The following is a 16,809-nucleotide window of genomic DNA, read 5'->3' as shown; positions in this document are numbered from 1 at the left end:
GCCAGAGCCTCGTCCAGCCTGGCCTTAAACACCTCCAGGGATGGGGCCTCAACCACCTCCCTGGGCAACCCATTCCAGGCTCTCACTGCTCCTATGCTGAAGAACTTCCTCCTCATGTCCAGTCTGAACCTACCTACCACCAGCTTTGCTGCATTTCCCCAAGTCCTCTCACTACCTGATAGCCTAAAAAGTCCCTCCCCAGCTTTTTTGTAGGTGTTCTTCAGATACTGGAAGGCCACAAGAAGATCACCTCGGAGCCTCTTCCTCTTTTCCAGACTGAAAAGCCCCAACTCTTTCAGTCTGTCCTCATAGCAGAGGTGCTCCAGCCCCCTGAGCATCCTTGTGGCCCTTCTCTGGACACACTCCAGCATCCCCATATCCCTATTGTAATAGGGGCTCCAGAACTGGATGCAATTATCATTCTGTAGCTGAAGATTGTAAATTGGGCCATTGCCCAAAACAGTAGATAACACCAGGCTAAGATTAAATAAGTTTTGCAGAGATCTGCTAAATTTTCCCAGCTTGCTCATACCAACATGATTCAGTTATTTGGTTTTGTTAGTTTCAATCAAATAGCTCTTGTTGGCACGTTTGCAGCCAGTGGCATTCTCCATCCTCACTCAGGCTAAAGCATTCAAGAAATCCTTCTGATCCTTAAGAAACCACCTTGTTTAAGTCTTCTCCACTGATAACTGTGCAGCAACATATCCACTGCAGCATGTAGTGCACTCCCCAGGGCACAGGTTTGGTTCAATCCATCTCCCACTGGACAACAGCCTTGTGTTGGTTTTATCAGCAGAAGGTTGGAGTGGACAGAAGTGTGCATTTGATAGGATTTTATAGACACTGCCTGTAAAGCATTCATTGCTTCATCAAATACTCTGGCATTTGGGAATAATTTGGGCAGCTTTCAGTGTTTTGGTCATGCATGAAAAAATGCCCAACCTGCTTCTTAGAGAAGCATCAATTTCATGTGATTAGTGTGTCAAGAAACTCACTGCATTGCTGCAACTTGGTATCTTCTTGTTATCTTTTAGTCCCACCATAACAAGCATGACTTAGAACCTGATAAAGGCATTTTAAACGCATTGAAAGGTAATTGTCTATGTCACATAAAACTTCATATTTTCAAGGCCCTCAGGGTTTTCTTTTTTTCAGGGCTACAATAGAGCAGTAAGCCACCAACCCCAGAGTTTTTAGCTTGTTTGAAGAGAAGATCTTTGTCCATTTTTATGGAGGTGTTTCAGGTATTCCACACTGGATTGTAAATGACCAGCTTTCCATCCCCTGCTAACTTAGGGTCTTGTGGTTTGTCACACCTGACAATGCCTCAGCCATCTGTAGCTGTTTTCAGTCTGCAGCTTGATGCTGTCACGTGTTAGTGCTCTGGCAGATCACAGTGATCATAAAAGCATTATCTGGTGGGAATCATCCCCCTCTGCTGTGCCTTTCAGCCAGATGTCAGATTCATTCTTATGACAGGTTTTTTTCAGGGGTTTGAAGCTTCAGTAGCTTCAAAAAGTCACTGAAGTCCAGGCAAGAGATGAAACATTTGAAAGCCACTGACAGACATTGTTAATTTTCCTTAGGAAGTGGCACCTGCTTGTCTCATCCTTTTCCTTTGCACAGAACCTCCCCAGCAGCACGTAGGCAGCGGGTGGTGGCTGGGGAAGGGTGGTGCCCCGTGCCCTGCAGCCATGTGGCCAGCCCTGTTCACATCAGGGCAGGTCTAGTAGCAAGCCTGGGCACCAGAACGGTGTCTCCACTGCAGTATTGGCTGGCGAGCTGCTGAGAATCTGCCTTGGATATCTTGCAAGGTTTGTCTGGGGATAAAGAAGTGAAGATGTGTTGTCCCACCCTTGAGTCAGCAAAAGATCTCCCGACTGGAGATTTGTTTCTATTTTTGCTAGCCCAGGCTGTGCCTGAGGCACTCAGGGACACCCACTCCCCCCCATGGGGTGTGATATTATGTCCTAGGGGTGAAGTATTAGATTGTTAGAGATAATGCGATCCTGTGATCTCTGATATTAGCATTACAGACAGGGTGTTAGTGTTTCCTTTGCATTACACAGTAGCTGTGCAAAGCAGATGCTCAGGGTCTGCTCAGCCAAGCACAGTGGCGAGAGAGATCTTTGTTTCCTCCTGATCAAGGTACTTAGAAGCAAGAGATGGAATACAAGTTCGTTTTCCAAATACACCCCACTAAAGAGAGGAGAGAGGTTTTGTAGAGAGGTGTTTCAGAAATACAAACCTCCAGAACCTGTACAAAATACCCCATTTACTGGATTTTTTTTCTTTGAACTTTCATGGAAAACAGGCAATGAAAAATAGACAGGAACAGAAAGGGTTCTAAAAATCAGACTGTTAGATGTTGGGCATGTGGTTCCATGGGAAACCAGATGTGAAAGATAAAATACAAAGGAGGAAAAACTTCATCTCACTATGTGCTAAAGTTTGTGTCTAGCCTTAAGAGGAGAGAATATGTCCAATTTGCTTTCCAAGTCGTAGCTTTGTTGATGTGACCTAGAGCCTGGGGCAGCCTGGGGTGCAGCTGCAGGCCATTGGACTCCCCGGGGTGCTCGAGGAGCCTGTTCCCATGGCTCTGCTCACACAGCGGCTGCTCTTCATTAAGCCTTCAGCTTCGGCTGATGAAGTGCAGATGCAAGCAGCCTTCCAGAGGGGGAAAAGAAGGAGGAGGGGAAGAAGAACAGGAAATTCCCAGGCATGAGCTTGGGGCAGGGTAAATCATTACTTGGCATTTATACACTGTGGTGGGGCAGGTTTGGGAAGAAGAGTTGCAGCCTTTTAGGGGTGCAAAGGCAGATTGGTCTTTCTTGCTGCTCTAAGGTGGTTTTGCCTAGGACTGCAGTGAGCTGTTCTGCACCTCCTCATTCCTTAACCAGAGCTGCATTAATTTGCTCACGTTCGCCGTCAGTGTGGCTGCTTTTCAGGCTCTTGCTCTGGTGCTAGAGATGTCAGCCTGTGAGGGAGACTGTGCCATCCCAGGGCTGAGGGCTGGTCTTCCCTGAGACATGGAGAAACACAGAACCCAGATGGTTCTTTAGACCCATGCCTTGCTTGCAGGCATGCCAGGTGCCTCAAAGCTGGATAGTTTGCAAGGGAAATCTCTGAAAAAACATTCAGAGTGTGAAAAGTGTTAGTTCTGCCTGAGCTGCCATGGGGCTGGGGCCCTCTTTCTGGGGTGCAGGTAAATTGAGGTTCTGGATAAAGATCTGCCAGGTCTTAAAGATGAACATAAGGTGGGAACACTGGTGAACAGTGTGTCTGAGCTCTAGAGGTAATTGATTTTTTTTTTACCCTTGGTGTGTGGGGCTATGAGTCAAAGTAGTTTTCTAGTATTTTTTATTTAAAAAGGAAACCAGATTAGTAAAACAAATTTTTAATTGTTCATGTCCTGACCTTACTTTTTTTAAAAGTATCTATAGATTTCCAACTCCATTGAAAAATACTACATTTCCCCTCCTTCCCCTAAGTGGAGAAACATAGCCTGCTGATCCCTGTAATTTTCATCTTCACTGGCAACATTTAATACTATTTTGTCCACTGACCTTATTCTTTAGACTTTTAACCATAACAAAAGTCAGAAGGAATATAGGGGACTTCCTCATTAGCAAACAATGTTTTGATGTAAGCAGACCATGGTGACCAATATTAATTGCCTGGTTATTCAGACAGATAGGGAACTGTATCATCACTCTTTGGAAATTTGAGGCTAAAAACTGCAGTTCATCTCTAAACAAGGTGCTTTGCTTTTCTGAATTTTTGGGGAGAAGCAGGGATTATCTTACACTTCTATGATTCTGCAGGGAGCTGTGGGTGGATCAGTCCCAGCGTCCTGGCCTTCGCCCCAGGTTTGGGAGCAGGGATCTGCTGTGTTATCCCTCTGTGGTTTAGGTGAGACAGGTTCTGTGCTGCTGCCCAGCCCAGGCTTGGCTAGAGTGCTCTGTGGTGGCCGACAGCTGCGTGGTTTGTGCCTCTGCTGGACAGTGAGAACCCTCTGTGTGCTGTGCAGTAGTTTTGTGTTGAGTGCTGTGGATCTCTTGCTTTTCCCCAGGCTGGTGTGACTCTAGGCCCTTGCTATTTTTAAAATAAGATCTAACAAGCAGTGTATTAAAACAAGAACATCAAACAAATGCATGAATAGTTGTGTGATGCTGCACATTGGGGATGGGTTTCACAAGCAAGTAGTGTGTTGCTGTGTCAGAATCCTTGTCTACTAGGCAGCAGTGTAGGCAGTGTGATGCTGGAGAGACCTCTCAGAGCAGACAGAGATTTGTAATATTCTGCTGTAGGAAGAGAATGGAAGCACTACCTGCATCTGAGCTGTGCCTTGCTGTGAGGGACGTGCCTGATGGAGAGAGCCAGCCTCTGCTGCAGCTCTGCCTGGGACAGGGGAGAAGATCTGGCTGTGGGTTCTCCTACATGCAGCTGCCACCCTTAGCACCACTGGGAGAATGGGAACTCTCCTGTGCTGAGCAGGGCCAGGGTCATTAGATGAAACATTCATCCCAAAGTTCCCTCAGGTGCTTTTAGAGGGGCAGAGGCAGGAGAAGGGATGATCAGAGGGAGGCAGTGTTTCATCTTTCCTTGTACTTGTGTTCTTGGCTGTCTTTTGCTTTGGTCTGTGTGCTGAATGAGCTCTGTGCTGCAAGCACTGCTGGGAACATCTCCAGGTTACGGTGTCTTTGGTCCAGTTTGGCCACAGTGCTATATACTGGTGAGTGTTCCCATCTGCCCAACGAGCCTGTTGGGGGTGCGGTGTTTGCCTAAAGAAGACAAATGCAGAGCCCAGCAGCTGGAGATGTTTCTTTCTCTGTGTTTGTTGCACCCACGCAGTACCCTGCAAGTGGTTTGGAGTGGAGGAGGAAGAGGTGGGATGACAGAGCTCCAGTCCCTCAGGGCAGAGGTACATTGGGGTGGTTCACTGTCTGGCATGGATGCTGAGGTGGCCCACGGGCAGGCTGTGCATATCCAAGAGCTCCTAAAGAGGAATCCCTGAGGGAGCAGCTCCTACCTACGAGCTTTGAAGTTGGCAGGAGCCACTGCCCTGAGGAAAGCGCAGTTGCAGCAGATGGGTGTTGGGTCACATCTCCTGAGTGCCGAAGCTGTGTCTCTGCACACTGCTTTTGCTCTCATAGTCCTCGTTTGGACATTCTCAGTGTTCATGTGGGGGGCTGTGACGTCTGTCTGTTGCAGCTGCAGCAAAACACAGCGATGGGAGCATGAGGAATGTTCCTGTAGCTGCTAACAGAACTGCTTTTGTTAGCCACTGGTGTAAAACAAAGCCACACTTCCTCCAGGCTGCGGGCATGCAGCTCCAGAACTAACCTTGATGTCTGAGGCCTGTTTCTGTTCTCTTCAATCTCTGCGCAGCAGCTGGAGTTTCCTTGTTACATCCAGCAAGTGTCCAGTGTTGTAGTGGTTTTCCTTGTCACACTCTCCTTTTTCCTGGCACCTGAGCTGCTCAGTACCCCAGCTCTGGTGTGACATGCTAACAGCTCTCCCGTTTCTCACAGCGAGGCTGTCTGGGAGAACATGGCTCGCATGTGCGTCAAGACTCAGAGGCTCGACGTCGCCAGGATCTGCCTGGGAAACATGGGCCATGCCAGAGGAGCCAAGGCACTGAGGGAGGCGAGCAAGAACCCGAGCAGGAGGCCAGAGTGGCTGTGCTGGCATTCAGCTGGGCATGCTGGTAAACCCCAACAACCTGCGCGGCCGGGAGCAGCACTGTCACTGTGCAGCACTGCACTGTGCCCTTTCTCCTTTCTGTCACAGACTAGTGACAGAAAGGAGAAACAGCATTTTTCAGATGCCACAAACCTGCAGAGGAGGAAAACTTAGTGCCAGGTTTCCAGGGGGGGATGAAGAATAGCTGTGACAGTTACTGTCCTGAAGTCAAGTTTTTATCCTAGGGCAATAGGCATCTCCTTCAGCACTGGCCAACCATGTGCTGCACAATTCTGTGCAACTCAGTGGGGCCCTTTTCCTGGGACTGTGGAGGCTCAGCCACTCCCCTGAGCCTTGTCATGTTCCTCAAAGAGGAGATGAGAATGAGTGTAGCAGAAGCTGGCAGAATAAGAGGGACCAGGAGCCAGAGCTGCCTAAGGGTATAGGAAATGAAATTTGTCTGTATTCTTATACTGCCTGGACAGAATTAATGTGCGACTTCTACTTCCACACGAAAAGCTGGCTGAATGAAGGCAAGTGCGGAGTGAAGGAAATGTCTTGTGAGGGTGTGTTTTGTGTGAAACACGAAGCAGAAAAAACTGCTTTCTTGGGGCATAATTCTCCCAAGCTTAATCATTCTAGGTTTGACTGGGTTAAGAAAAGGATGTCCTTTAAAGTATTCCAGCTAAAAATGTTTCAACAAACACATCTGAAGGCCCACCATGGGAAATACAAGTTCCACTCTGACCATGTATATTTGTTTGTAGAGTGAAAGGCTAAAGCTCGAGTTCTGCCAGAGAGCCAGGGCTGGCTTATGACATTTAGGCAAAGTTGATGTCTCCTGCAGGGTTCGGAATGCTCTGAGGAGTCACAGTTGCTGCTTGTGCTGTCCTGGGAATGCTTGCAGTCACTCAGATTTTCATCCCAGCCTCTCTCGTTGTGGGAGCAGTAACATGCCTGGACGTAGCAGAGCCAGAGGATGCACTCAGGCTGTTCTCCCTGCAGTCTGGTGCATGGGGCAGCCCTCCCTTGGAGCCTGCCCTGGCACCAAACACCTACCAAAAGGGACCTTCTCTTCCCATAGTCTGAACCCACTCTGTTTGACTGCCACTGGGACTGAGACCTAAAATGGGCTTCAGAGCAACATTGTATTGGGGAAGAAAAGCTGACCAGTGGTTGTCAGAAGAATGACAAAAAGATGTATTCCAATCAGAGTGCTGCCTTTATTGTGTTTGGGAGCCATCAGAGATCCAGGCATGTGATTCAGAGATTCATGGAATACCAGGCTGGGAGGGACCTCAAGGACCATCTAGTTCAACCTATGATCTGTAGAAGTCTCCTTCTCTGGAGACTTTCAAGACCCATCTGGATGTGTTCCTGTGTGAGCTGCACTAGGTTATGCTCCTGCTTTGGCAGGGGAGTTGGATTCAATGATCTCCAGAGGTCCCTTCCAACCCCTAACATCCTGTGATCCTGTGATCAAACCTGGGCAAGGAGAACTGATGCAAATACCCCACAGCTCACAGGAAATCACAAATTAGGTTAAAAATGGCAAGGTGCTGTGACAGCAAAAATCTGTCTGGGGCTGTGTTTGAGGGAGACATCACGTCCTGGGGTTTGATTTGATAGCTTCTGTGTGTCTACTGCAGCTCCAGCTAGAACCACTGACTTCCACCCTTAAGTATCTCATTACCAGACAAACAAGTTGATGAAACTTGGAAAGAGTTCAGAGAAAATGAGTACAAATTGTTACGGCTCTTGGAAGGATTTCACAGGCAAGGAGCTCTTTAGATAGCCAGAGAATTAGAATTTGGCTTTAAAAGGGTGCTGAGCATTCTCCAGCTATTCTGAAGAGTGTAAATGCTAGAGAGAAAAAACTGTTCTGGGTTAAAGAAGTGAAGAAGAAAAGGGAAATTCAACAAAAACGTTTGAAAAAGCTTCCTGGCAGAGAAAGCCATGAGGGCTGCAAAGTGCCAGTACTCCTGATTGGGGATATTTAGATGTGTTTAGAAAAGCAGAGGGGAACTGCAGCAAAACCTAAGACACTTCTTGCCTCATTTTCATCTCACAGAACCGTGGTTGCAGGCAGCTTCAGCTCTGCTTTCCATGCTTTTTAAAAATCCGAAACAATAAGGGACAGAAACCATTTTTCTGTCCTGGAACAGATAATCTCGATTTACTAAGTATAGTGTTCAGCTGGACAGCAGTTGGGTGGAGCAGGAAAATGCTCCTTCCACAGGAGTACATCTCAAAAGTGTAAAAATAATAGTTCCAGATTTGCTCTGCCCTTGCGTCAGCATCAAGCAGACCCCTCCTGTTCTAATCCTGTCCCACCCTGCTAGGTTTGTTCCAGGAACGGATCTCGGTTATCCAGCAGCAGCAGCAGTGCCTATGAGGCCTGCTCAGAAGGCTGGCAGGCTTCCCTGGCACCTAACACCTTGCCACAAGCCCTAGCTTTGGCTCAGGACCTTTACCTGGACCTCAGCTCCGGGTAGGCAGCATGGCCTGTTAGCGGCAGCCCCAGGCGAGCATCTCTGCCCTTTCTGAGGTGGTTTCTGTTCCTGATGACAGCAGTGCCTTGCTTATGTCACCCCCCGGTCCACTCCCTGTACAGTAAGTGCAGGATCTGAGTGCTTTCCTTGTTTTCACACAAAACATCCTGTTTCCCAGTACTGTGCTATTCCAGGCTACCTACCCTGAGGTGGCTGAGCCCCAGCCTGAAGTGGCTTTCACTGCCTGTGGCCTGCACTCTGAGCTGCTCTGCAGAGCGCGCCTGCTGCGAGGGACGCAGGGAGCTGAGGAGGTGTCTGTGTGCTTGCAGGAGGAGGCAGAGAGGCTCTACACGGCTTGCAAGCGCTATGACCTGCTCAACAAGTTCTATCATGCCTCCAACCAGTGGCAGAAAGCCATCCCGACAGCTGAGATGCCACGACCGGGTTCACTTGCGCACCACCTACTACAACTACGCCAAGCACCTGGACGGCAACCGGAGAGCAGAGCCTTGCACTGACCCAGTAAGAACCTGGCGAGTTGGAGCTGTGTCCTGGGAAGGCTGGAGGCAGCCCTAAGGAGGCACATCTGCTGATGACCACAATAGTTAATTGAAGGCTTTTCCTGTTTCTGGTGCTTTTTATCTCATGGAGTGACAACCAAACAGTTTAAATAAACTCCCCAGCACCCTCCCAGGATAACAAAGCAGCACAGAAAAGTGTCCTTCTTGTGGGCAGTCGTACGACTCCCCATTAATATCCAGTCTTTGGGAGACTATTGCCATCTTTACTTTCTCTTCCATGACAGAAAACACTTGTTTACTTCTCCTGAGAGTCCCAAGACTACAACTGCTGTGGCAGAATTTAGTTTGCCTTGGGTGCTTTCTGTTCCTCATCCTGTGATTGAAGAGTCCTAGAGAAGTTAAGGGATAAGACTTCTTCATGTGTTCTAGTGGTCTGAAATCTTGGAGGTAGGAGGTTTACCACAGGAAGCCTCACAATATCTAAGATCACTTCTGTCCGAGTCTAAGTAGAGCTCTGATGTGATCAGACAGATAAAGGTGATCAAGGTGGGCAGGGAGGTGAGGAGAGGCTGTAAACAGAAACTGGTGGCAGGAGTGCAATAGAAAAGTGGAAGAGAGGCTGAAGTTGCAGTAGGTGGCAGAGAAGACATGGGCAAGATGAGGAGCCCAAGGCTCTTGGTTACCCTTTTCAGACAGTTGTTACAGAGATGTGCTTGATTGTCTGAGGAGCTTTCTGGGATGTTTCTTTGGACCATTACTGGCACTTTTAAAGTATGTACTGTCCTGTCATCACATTGCCTCTCCAATTCCAGGCCCCTTGCCAGGACCATTGACCGCATTGTTGATTATGCTGGCAGATGGCAGCTGTTTTAGAGCGCCCATAACAGCTGGAGCAGTGTTCCCAGTGTTATCCTCCTATAGCTGTCAAACAACTTGAAATGGAGGTGGTAGCAGGGTGACCATTTTCACACCCAATCTGTTAGTCTCTGCAGCTATGAGAAGTCAGACACACACCGGTTTCGAGGTGCCACGAATGCTCTCTGAGGACTTGCAAGCCCTGGAGAACTACGTCAACAAGATGGCAAGCAAGTCAGTGCTATGCTTTTGATCCTCCCAAATGGGACTTTCAGGTCCTGAAACACAACTTGTGAAGAGATGCGGAGAAGGAGGAGGATGAATCCTCTTGGCCGCAAGCTCAGCCCCTGCCTTAGCCACTAAGAGCCTCCTGCAGCTTTTCAGGAGCGTGCTTGCACCTTGTTCAGGAACTGCCACATCAGCTCTCTAGGCTGCCTTCCCCTACAGTGCAGACCTTTGAGTGTCACCTTGGAGCTGGGGAGAAACCTTGTCTCAAGTACACAAATGTATCAGTGTTGAGATCAGATCTCGAGAGAGAAGGATGAAGGCTGTGGCAGAGCCTGTAACTGCCATTCTGTCGTTGCTTTTCTAGGAGCCTGTGGAAGTGGTGGGCTCAGTACCTGGAGAGCCAGTCAGACATGGAATCTGCACTCAAGTACTATGCCCTGGCTCGGATTACTTTTCCCTGGTCCGCATCTACTGCTTTCAGGGCAACATTCAGAAGGTGAGGCTGCCTGTGCCCCCTGCTTCCCCAGCGTCCGCCTGCCGGGCTGAGCTCTCTGCTCCCTTTTGCAGGCTGCAGAATAGCCAACGAGACGGGGAAACTGGGCAGCCTCGTACCCACCTGGCGCCGGCAGTACGAGAGCCAGGAGGAGGTCAGGCAGGCTGTGCACTTCTACACCAGGGCTCAGGCCTTCAACAACGCCTGCGCCTCTGCAAGGTGCGTGGGAGCCGCGCGGCAGGGACCAGCACACGGGGCCGGGGGGCACAAGCTGGTTCTGTTCTCTCTTGTGAGAGCCCTCTGCTTGCCCAGAGCCTGCTGTGAAGCTGTACCTGGGTTCTGCATCGTATCGGAGAATTACCCAAGCTGGAAGGACCTCCAAAGGTCTGAGTCCAACCCCCCTGAGTGAGCAGGGACATCCTCAACTAGATCAGGTGGCCCAGATCTTCTACAAACAGGTGCATTAGTAAAGGCTGAGTTCTCATAGGATGTTCTCTTCTCTCATACCTGAAGAGAAAACTGGCCTGAAACAAAAGGTGATGTTTGCTGCTCAGAGTTTCCTGGGATCGTTTTTTCACAGAGGGAGTTGATGTGCTGGTACTGGGAGGGGAGGGAGGAAGAAGCCTGAGGCTTCCCAGCGTCGTGAAGCGGCTTGCTGCATCCCTTGAGCCCACCTTTGCTTTTGAATAGGAGAACAATCTGGATGATCAGCTGATGAACCTGGCTCTTCTGAGCTCTCCTGAAGACATGATAGAGGCAGCCTGCTATTACGAGGAAAAGGGGGAGCAAATGGACAGAGCTGTACATGTTATACCACAAGGTAAATGTCTTTTTAGTCAAAAATAGCAAATTTAAATGGAGCAGTTCCTACACCAGAGGAACATTGAACCAGCTCCAGTTTTACTGTCTGTACTGTTTGATACTCATTTCTTCATGATGAGTAGTGCGCCAGGACGGCCTGTGAGTGATTCTGCAGTGCTTATTCTACTCTTTAAAGACTCGTTGTTCATTTTGCAGGCAGGACACTTCTCTAAGCTCTGGAGCTAGCCTTTGCCACGCAGCAGTTTGGGGCCCTACAGCTAATTGCTGAAGACCTGAATGAGAAATCAGACCCAGCTCTGCTAGCTCGCTGCTCTGACTTCTTCACTGAACATGGCCAGTTTGAAAAGGCAGTGGAGCTGCTGCTAGCAGCCAGAAAGGTATGTGCCAGCTTCCCTGCTCCCTCCAGGCACAGGTAGAGTGGAACAGCAGCTGTGTAGGTGCTGACACATCCATCCCTGCTGGTAAACAGGCACCTGGAGACATCTGTAAGGTTTAAAGTTTCCTGGCTTGCAGTGACTGAGCCTACCAGCTCAGCTCTAGAAATGGATTTATAGAGTCATAGAATCGTTTGGGATGGAAGGGACCTTAAAACGTCATCCCAGTTCCCAACCCCCTTGCCCATGGGCAGGGACATTTCCTACTAGCCCAGGTTGCTCAAGGCCTCATGCAACCTGGCCTTCAACACCTCCAGGGAGGGGGCATCCACAACTTCCCTGGACAACCTGTTCCACCCTCACTGTAAAGAATTTCTTCCTAATCTCCAGTCTAAATCTGCCCTCCTCAAGCTCCAATCCATTGCCCTCTCTCTCCAAGCCCTTATCAGAAGTCCCTTCCTGTTTTTTTGTAGTGATTCCTGACTGTTGGTCTTATTTATGGCACTCTTGAAAGACTCTGACTCTCTGCTGTACTTGGAGACAGGGAAATGGCCACATCTTCAATGAGACCCCAGTGCTGTCCTTGTCATGCCCCCAGTGCAGCCAGGGTGCCTACCTTTCACTCCTGAGCTATGTGCTGGTCCCCTATCCTTGTGACTGTGCTGGTGACTCAGCCTGGCCAGCCACTGGGGGACAGAACCACCCAGTACCCACTCCTTTTCCATCAGCTCCTTGGTCTTCCTTTCTTACACCTTTTGCAAGGACACAGTAGCCTTTTTCTGGGCTAACACTCACTCATAGTAGATCCCACTCATAGCTTCCTATATGAGAGTTAGCAGAACACTCACCAAAATCTCCCCAATGCCTGTATTGATTCTGTGTTTGCTGGAAACCCTTAACACTGACCCAGCTGCTCCTTGTACATCTGACCTGTGTGCCTCTGAATGTCTTTGGTGCCACACTGGTGTCCTCTGAGCACGTGAGAAGCAGTGGCCCTTGTGGGAGAACAAAGGTGTTCAAGTGAACAGACCGAGACAGTGTGGACTTGAACAGGACTTGATTTCAGAGAATCATGGAATCATTTTGGTTGGAAAAGCTTGTTAAGATCATCCAGTCCAACCAGCACCTAGAGCCCACCAAGTCTGGTGTTCACCTACGCGCAGCACCACATCTCTGTGTCTTTTAACTACCTTCAGGGATGGGGATTCTACCACCTCCCTGGGCAGCCTGTTCCAGTGTTTGAGAACCCTTTTAGTGCAGAAGTTTCTTCTGATGTCCCAGTGGCCATTTCCTCTCATCCTACCACTTTGTTAATAGGGAGATGCTTAACTACACAGCAGTGTTCTAGATGAAGCTTTCACAGCTGCTAAGCCTTTGTGCCTCCAGATAGCTCCCTTCTGTAGGGTACAGCACAAGCAGTGTGAAGCATCATGGTGGTGTTTGCCCACATCTCACTGCTTCCTCACTTCCCATCAGTACCATGAAGCTCTGCAGCTCTGTCTGAAGCAGAACCTGACCATCACAGAGGAGCTGGCTGAGAAGATGACACTGTCTAAGGACTGCAAGGAGCTGTCTGAGGAATCCCGGAGAGAGCTGCTGGAGCAAATTGCTGACTGCTGCATGAGACAAGGCAATTACCACATGGCAACCAAGAAATACACAGAAGCAGGGAACAAGTTAAAGGTCAGCCTGGACACCCAGGGTAAAAAAACAAAAGCTGCAGAGGCCAAGCCTGCTGCCTTCCTAAGATTGCTCAAAACAGGAGGCTTTGGGGGAGTTCACCTTCCCAGCAACCTTAGCAGAGCTTCTGCTTTTGCATTCACAGCCAGCTTTGTTCCCCTCTTCCCCTGTGCTCCCCTTTCCATTGGCAGGCTATGAGGGCACTGCTGAAATCTGGAGATACCAAGAAAATAGTTTTCTTTGCGGGAGTTTCCAAGCAGAGAGAGATTTACATCATGGCAGCCAACTACCTGCAGTCCCTGGATTGGCGGAAGGACCCAGAGATCATGAAGAACATCATCAGCTTCTATTCTAAAGGCAAAGCTCCTGACCTACTGGCAGGTTTCTACGAGGCATGTGCTCAGGTACAGCCCCCTTCCGTGACTGCTCCAGTGTTTGCTGTGCTGGCTCTGGAGCAAGACACTGACCTCACTTCTCCTCTTGCAGGTGGAAATCGATGAGTATCAGAACTACGAGAAAGCACAAGGAGCTCTGACAGAAGCATACAAGTGCCTCACAAAAGCAAAGACCAAAAGCCCTCTGGAACAGGAAGCCAAACTGGCACACTTGCAAAGCAGGATGACCCTGATAAAGCGATTTGTCCATGCTCAGAGGTGAGCTGCAGTGCTTGGGGCGTGCAGCCATACAAGAAGGAAAGCTTTGCTGGTGCCTGCAGTCATTGCAGACTCATTGCTAGAGGGCTTGCTGTGCAACAACCTGCTATGGTTGTTAAGTTGCTGTTGACATGAAAAGGTGAAAAGATGACCTGAAGTAGAAGCAGGAGTCCTGACTGAGGGAAGCAGCTTTTTAGTGATTAGGAGATGTAACAACTGTAAGAAAATATAACCTTGCCTGCTCTTCACACAAGCAGCTGAATGCTCTCCTCCTTCTCCTCTTTCCTAGAGTTTACCCTGAGGACCCCAAGGAAGCAGTCAAACAGTGTGAGCTTCTCCTGGCTGAGCAAGACCTGGACAGCGCCATCCGCCACGGCGACATCCTGGGCTTCCTGGTGGAACATCACGTGCGAGCCCAGGAGTTTGGTGTGGTGAGGTCCTTCTTCACCCTTCCCGTCTACAGGGCCCCTCTTTTCTGTACACCAGGCATGGAATAGCTTTCTGCTAGAGGAAGAGCTTCCACATGGAGGCTCCCACTCAAGAACTGAACAGCTCTGCAGGCTGTGTCAGACCTCAGGAGCTGTAGTGATGTTAAAGTATTTTTCATTTCATGGGACTGAAGAGAAAAAGCAAACTCAGAGGCCATAGAGGTGGGTTCTGAAACACTCTGAGTCACAAGGTAGGAGCAGAGGGGGTCTGGGTATGTGGCTCAGCAGTGACACTGACCCTCACTTGTCACTTGAGCCACAGAAGAAAACAGAAGAGGTGAGTCAGGGCAGGAGTGCCACCACTCCCCAGTGCTTGGCCTGCACCTGTCACTGCTCTAGCATGAGACCAAGTAGCATGCCAGGGGCTGGTTTCTGCAGTCATTGCTGGATTACCTGTGCTGGAATGTGTTGCTTGCAGAGGTTCACTGTCACGAGAATACAAAACCAGCCTGAGAAACTCATGGCTAAGTGCTAGCACCCTTCAGCACTGAGCTCCTGCCAAGAGCTCACCCAGCCAGTGGGGCAGATGCTTCTCACCTGCAACAGTGTGGCCTAGTGGATGAGGGAAGTCCTGTGGACATTGTATGCCTGGACCTTAGTAAAGCCTTTGACACTATCTCCCACAGCATTCTCCTGCAGAGCCTCCTGGCACAAGGCTTGGCTCAGTACCCTCTGCACTGGGTCAAAAACTGGCTGATGGCTGGGCCCAGAGAGGTAGTGAATGGAGCTAAACCTGGCTGGCACCCAGTTCCACCAGTGGTGTCCCCCAGGGCTCAGTACCAGGGCCTGGCCTCTTTAGTATCTCTATCAATGATCTGGATGAGGTGCTAGGGCACCTGCAGGAAGTTTGCAGGTGCCACCAAACTGGGGTGGCTCTGTCAGCTTGTTAAGAGGGTAGGGAAGAGTGTCTGAGGGAGCTGGGTTGTTCTGTCTGGAGGAGGCTAAGGGGAAGACCTCTTCACTCTTTACAACTCCCCTGAAGGGAGGTTGGAGCAAGGAAGGGGCAGCCTCTTCTCCTTGGTGTGCAGCAATAGGACCAGAGGAAGTGGCTCCAAAGCTGCACCCAGGGGAGGTTCAGGCTGGGTAACAGGAATGGTCTGCCCAGTGCAATGGTGGAGTCACCATGCCTGGAGGTGTTCAAGCAGCCTGTGGAACTGGTGCTCAGGGACATGGTTTAGTGTTGGCCCCTCAGTGCTAGATTGAGGGCTGGACTGGATGGTCTTGGAGGTCTTTCACAACCAGGTATGCTCTGTGATTTCTACAGGGGCTCACACAAGCAGCAACCCCATCCCCCAGTAACAGTGGTGTGTCTCTGCATTCCTTCAGGCCTTACCAGTAATCCTGGAAGAGCTGCAGAAGAGAATCCCACCCCAGAACCTGAGCTACTACGTGACTCAGCAGGCCCTGGAGGCAGTGCACCGCCAAGCTGGCGTTCCCATGAGCCGAGCCCTGGCCACACAGCAGATCCACCCACAGCAGCGTGGAGAACAAGGAGGTGGAAGAAGAAGTGGTTGATGAAGTGGAGGACCCTTGAAAACTTATGAAATGCAAAGTTGGCTTTAATACAAAGTCATTTATGCTGTCCTCAGCAGGCACCCCCATAGCAGTCAGCACACAGTGACAAGGCTTTTTGGTTACTACCAAGAAACTGATTCTTCCTGCTTGACTGTACAAGCACCAGCACTGAAAGGGAAGAACTTGTCTCAGCCTGCACCCACACAGGGTCTTGTACATCCTGTACATAAGCTTTAGGCTTTTAATAAAGTGTAGAGGGGTGAAAAGCCAACAAAACCTGCATGCAGTAACTTCGGGCCTTTTTCCAACTGCAGAAAGGAGCTGAAAGGTGAGGTGGAAACTGAGGAGTTGGCAACATTTTCAGGTACAGCTTTGATCTGCTAAGCCTGTGAGTTGATTTGTCAGCCTCTAGAAGTCACAACTCCCTGAACACAAGCAGGGACCTTGGGAGAAAAGTCAAGCCACTCCCCCTACTGCAGATGGAAACCTTCCCCAGCCCAAAACTTTTCTGTTCGAGTACATCCTAGGGCCAGGTAGAGTTACCATTCCGAAAACACCTGGGGCCAAACCTGGCACTCCCAGCATGGCTGCTGTTGGAGGGGCCCTCTGGAGGTCATCTGGTCTGATTCTCCCTGCTCAGCTTGTGTGGCCTTGAGTCACTGAAGCATCTTTCTCTGTGAAGTGTCTGTTCTCAGTATGTTGTTACTCTGTGCTAGGCAGGTTTTAGGATGCAGATTTTTTTCCCTGGCACAAGTAGGACCATGAGAAGTGAAGGCCAGGGTAAGCAACCAAGGTTCTGCTCACCCTTAAGCCTGCTGTACTGCCCCAGAGATCTACCTATGGTCACTTGCTATGTTTCATACCACTGAGCACCCCTTCTGCTTACAATGATTCTTTTTCTTGTTTGGTGAATTTGCTTCAGGGCTTGGCAGTGTTAAAGCTTTCAGGGAAGAAGGGTGGGAAGAGGACAATTTTAAGCCAAAATCCAGACATTAGTTAT

General features: G+C 49.6%; 1 protein-coding gene across 1 annotated transcript in view; it reads left to right on the top strand.

Moving 5' to 3' along the window:
- IFT140 (intraflagellar transport 140) overlaps positions 1 to 16,089 on the top strand; it is a 69,048-nt gene extending 52,959 nt beyond the window's left edge. The window contains 23 exon segments of the mRNA XM_064153354.1: positions 5,538 to 5,650; positions 5,653 to 5,694; positions 5,697 to 5,713; positions 8,510 to 8,611; positions 8,613 to 8,669; positions 8,671 to 8,702; positions 9,694 to 9,718; positions 9,720 to 9,790; positions 10,149 to 10,225; positions 10,228 to 10,280; positions 10,352 to 10,396; positions 10,399 to 10,480; positions 10,483 to 10,496; positions 10,968 to 11,081; positions 11,083 to 11,097; positions 11,295 to 11,310; positions 11,313 to 11,476; positions 12,950 to 13,156; positions 13,345 to 13,557; positions 13,640 to 13,806; positions 14,096 to 14,234; positions 15,621 to 15,755; positions 15,757 to 16,089. Of these exon segments, the coding sequence (XP_064009424.1) occupies positions 5,538 to 5,650; positions 5,653 to 5,694; positions 5,697 to 5,713; positions 8,510 to 8,611; positions 8,613 to 8,669; positions 8,671 to 8,702; positions 9,694 to 9,718; positions 9,720 to 9,790; positions 10,149 to 10,225; positions 10,228 to 10,280; positions 10,352 to 10,396; positions 10,399 to 10,480; positions 10,483 to 10,496; positions 10,968 to 11,081; positions 11,083 to 11,097; positions 11,295 to 11,310; positions 11,313 to 11,476; positions 12,950 to 13,156; positions 13,345 to 13,557; positions 13,640 to 13,806; positions 14,096 to 14,234; positions 15,621 to 15,755; positions 15,757 to 15,828 (1,972 nt within the window). The 3' untranslated portion in view covers positions 15,829 to 16,089.
- The last annotated feature ends 720 nt before the right edge of the window (positions 16,090 to 16,809 follow it).

The sequence above is a fragment of the Pogoniulus pusillus genome, chromosome 13, assembly GCF_015220805.1.
Source record: "Pogoniulus pusillus isolate bPogPus1 chromosome 13, bPogPus1.pri, whole genome shotgun sequence".
In the NCBI taxonomy this organism is placed as follows: Eukaryota; Metazoa; Chordata; class Aves; order Piciformes; family Lybiidae; genus Pogoniulus; species Pogoniulus pusillus.
The sequence above is the reverse complement of the archived record's forward strand: the minus strand, read 5'-3'. Positions and strand labels throughout refer to the sequence as shown.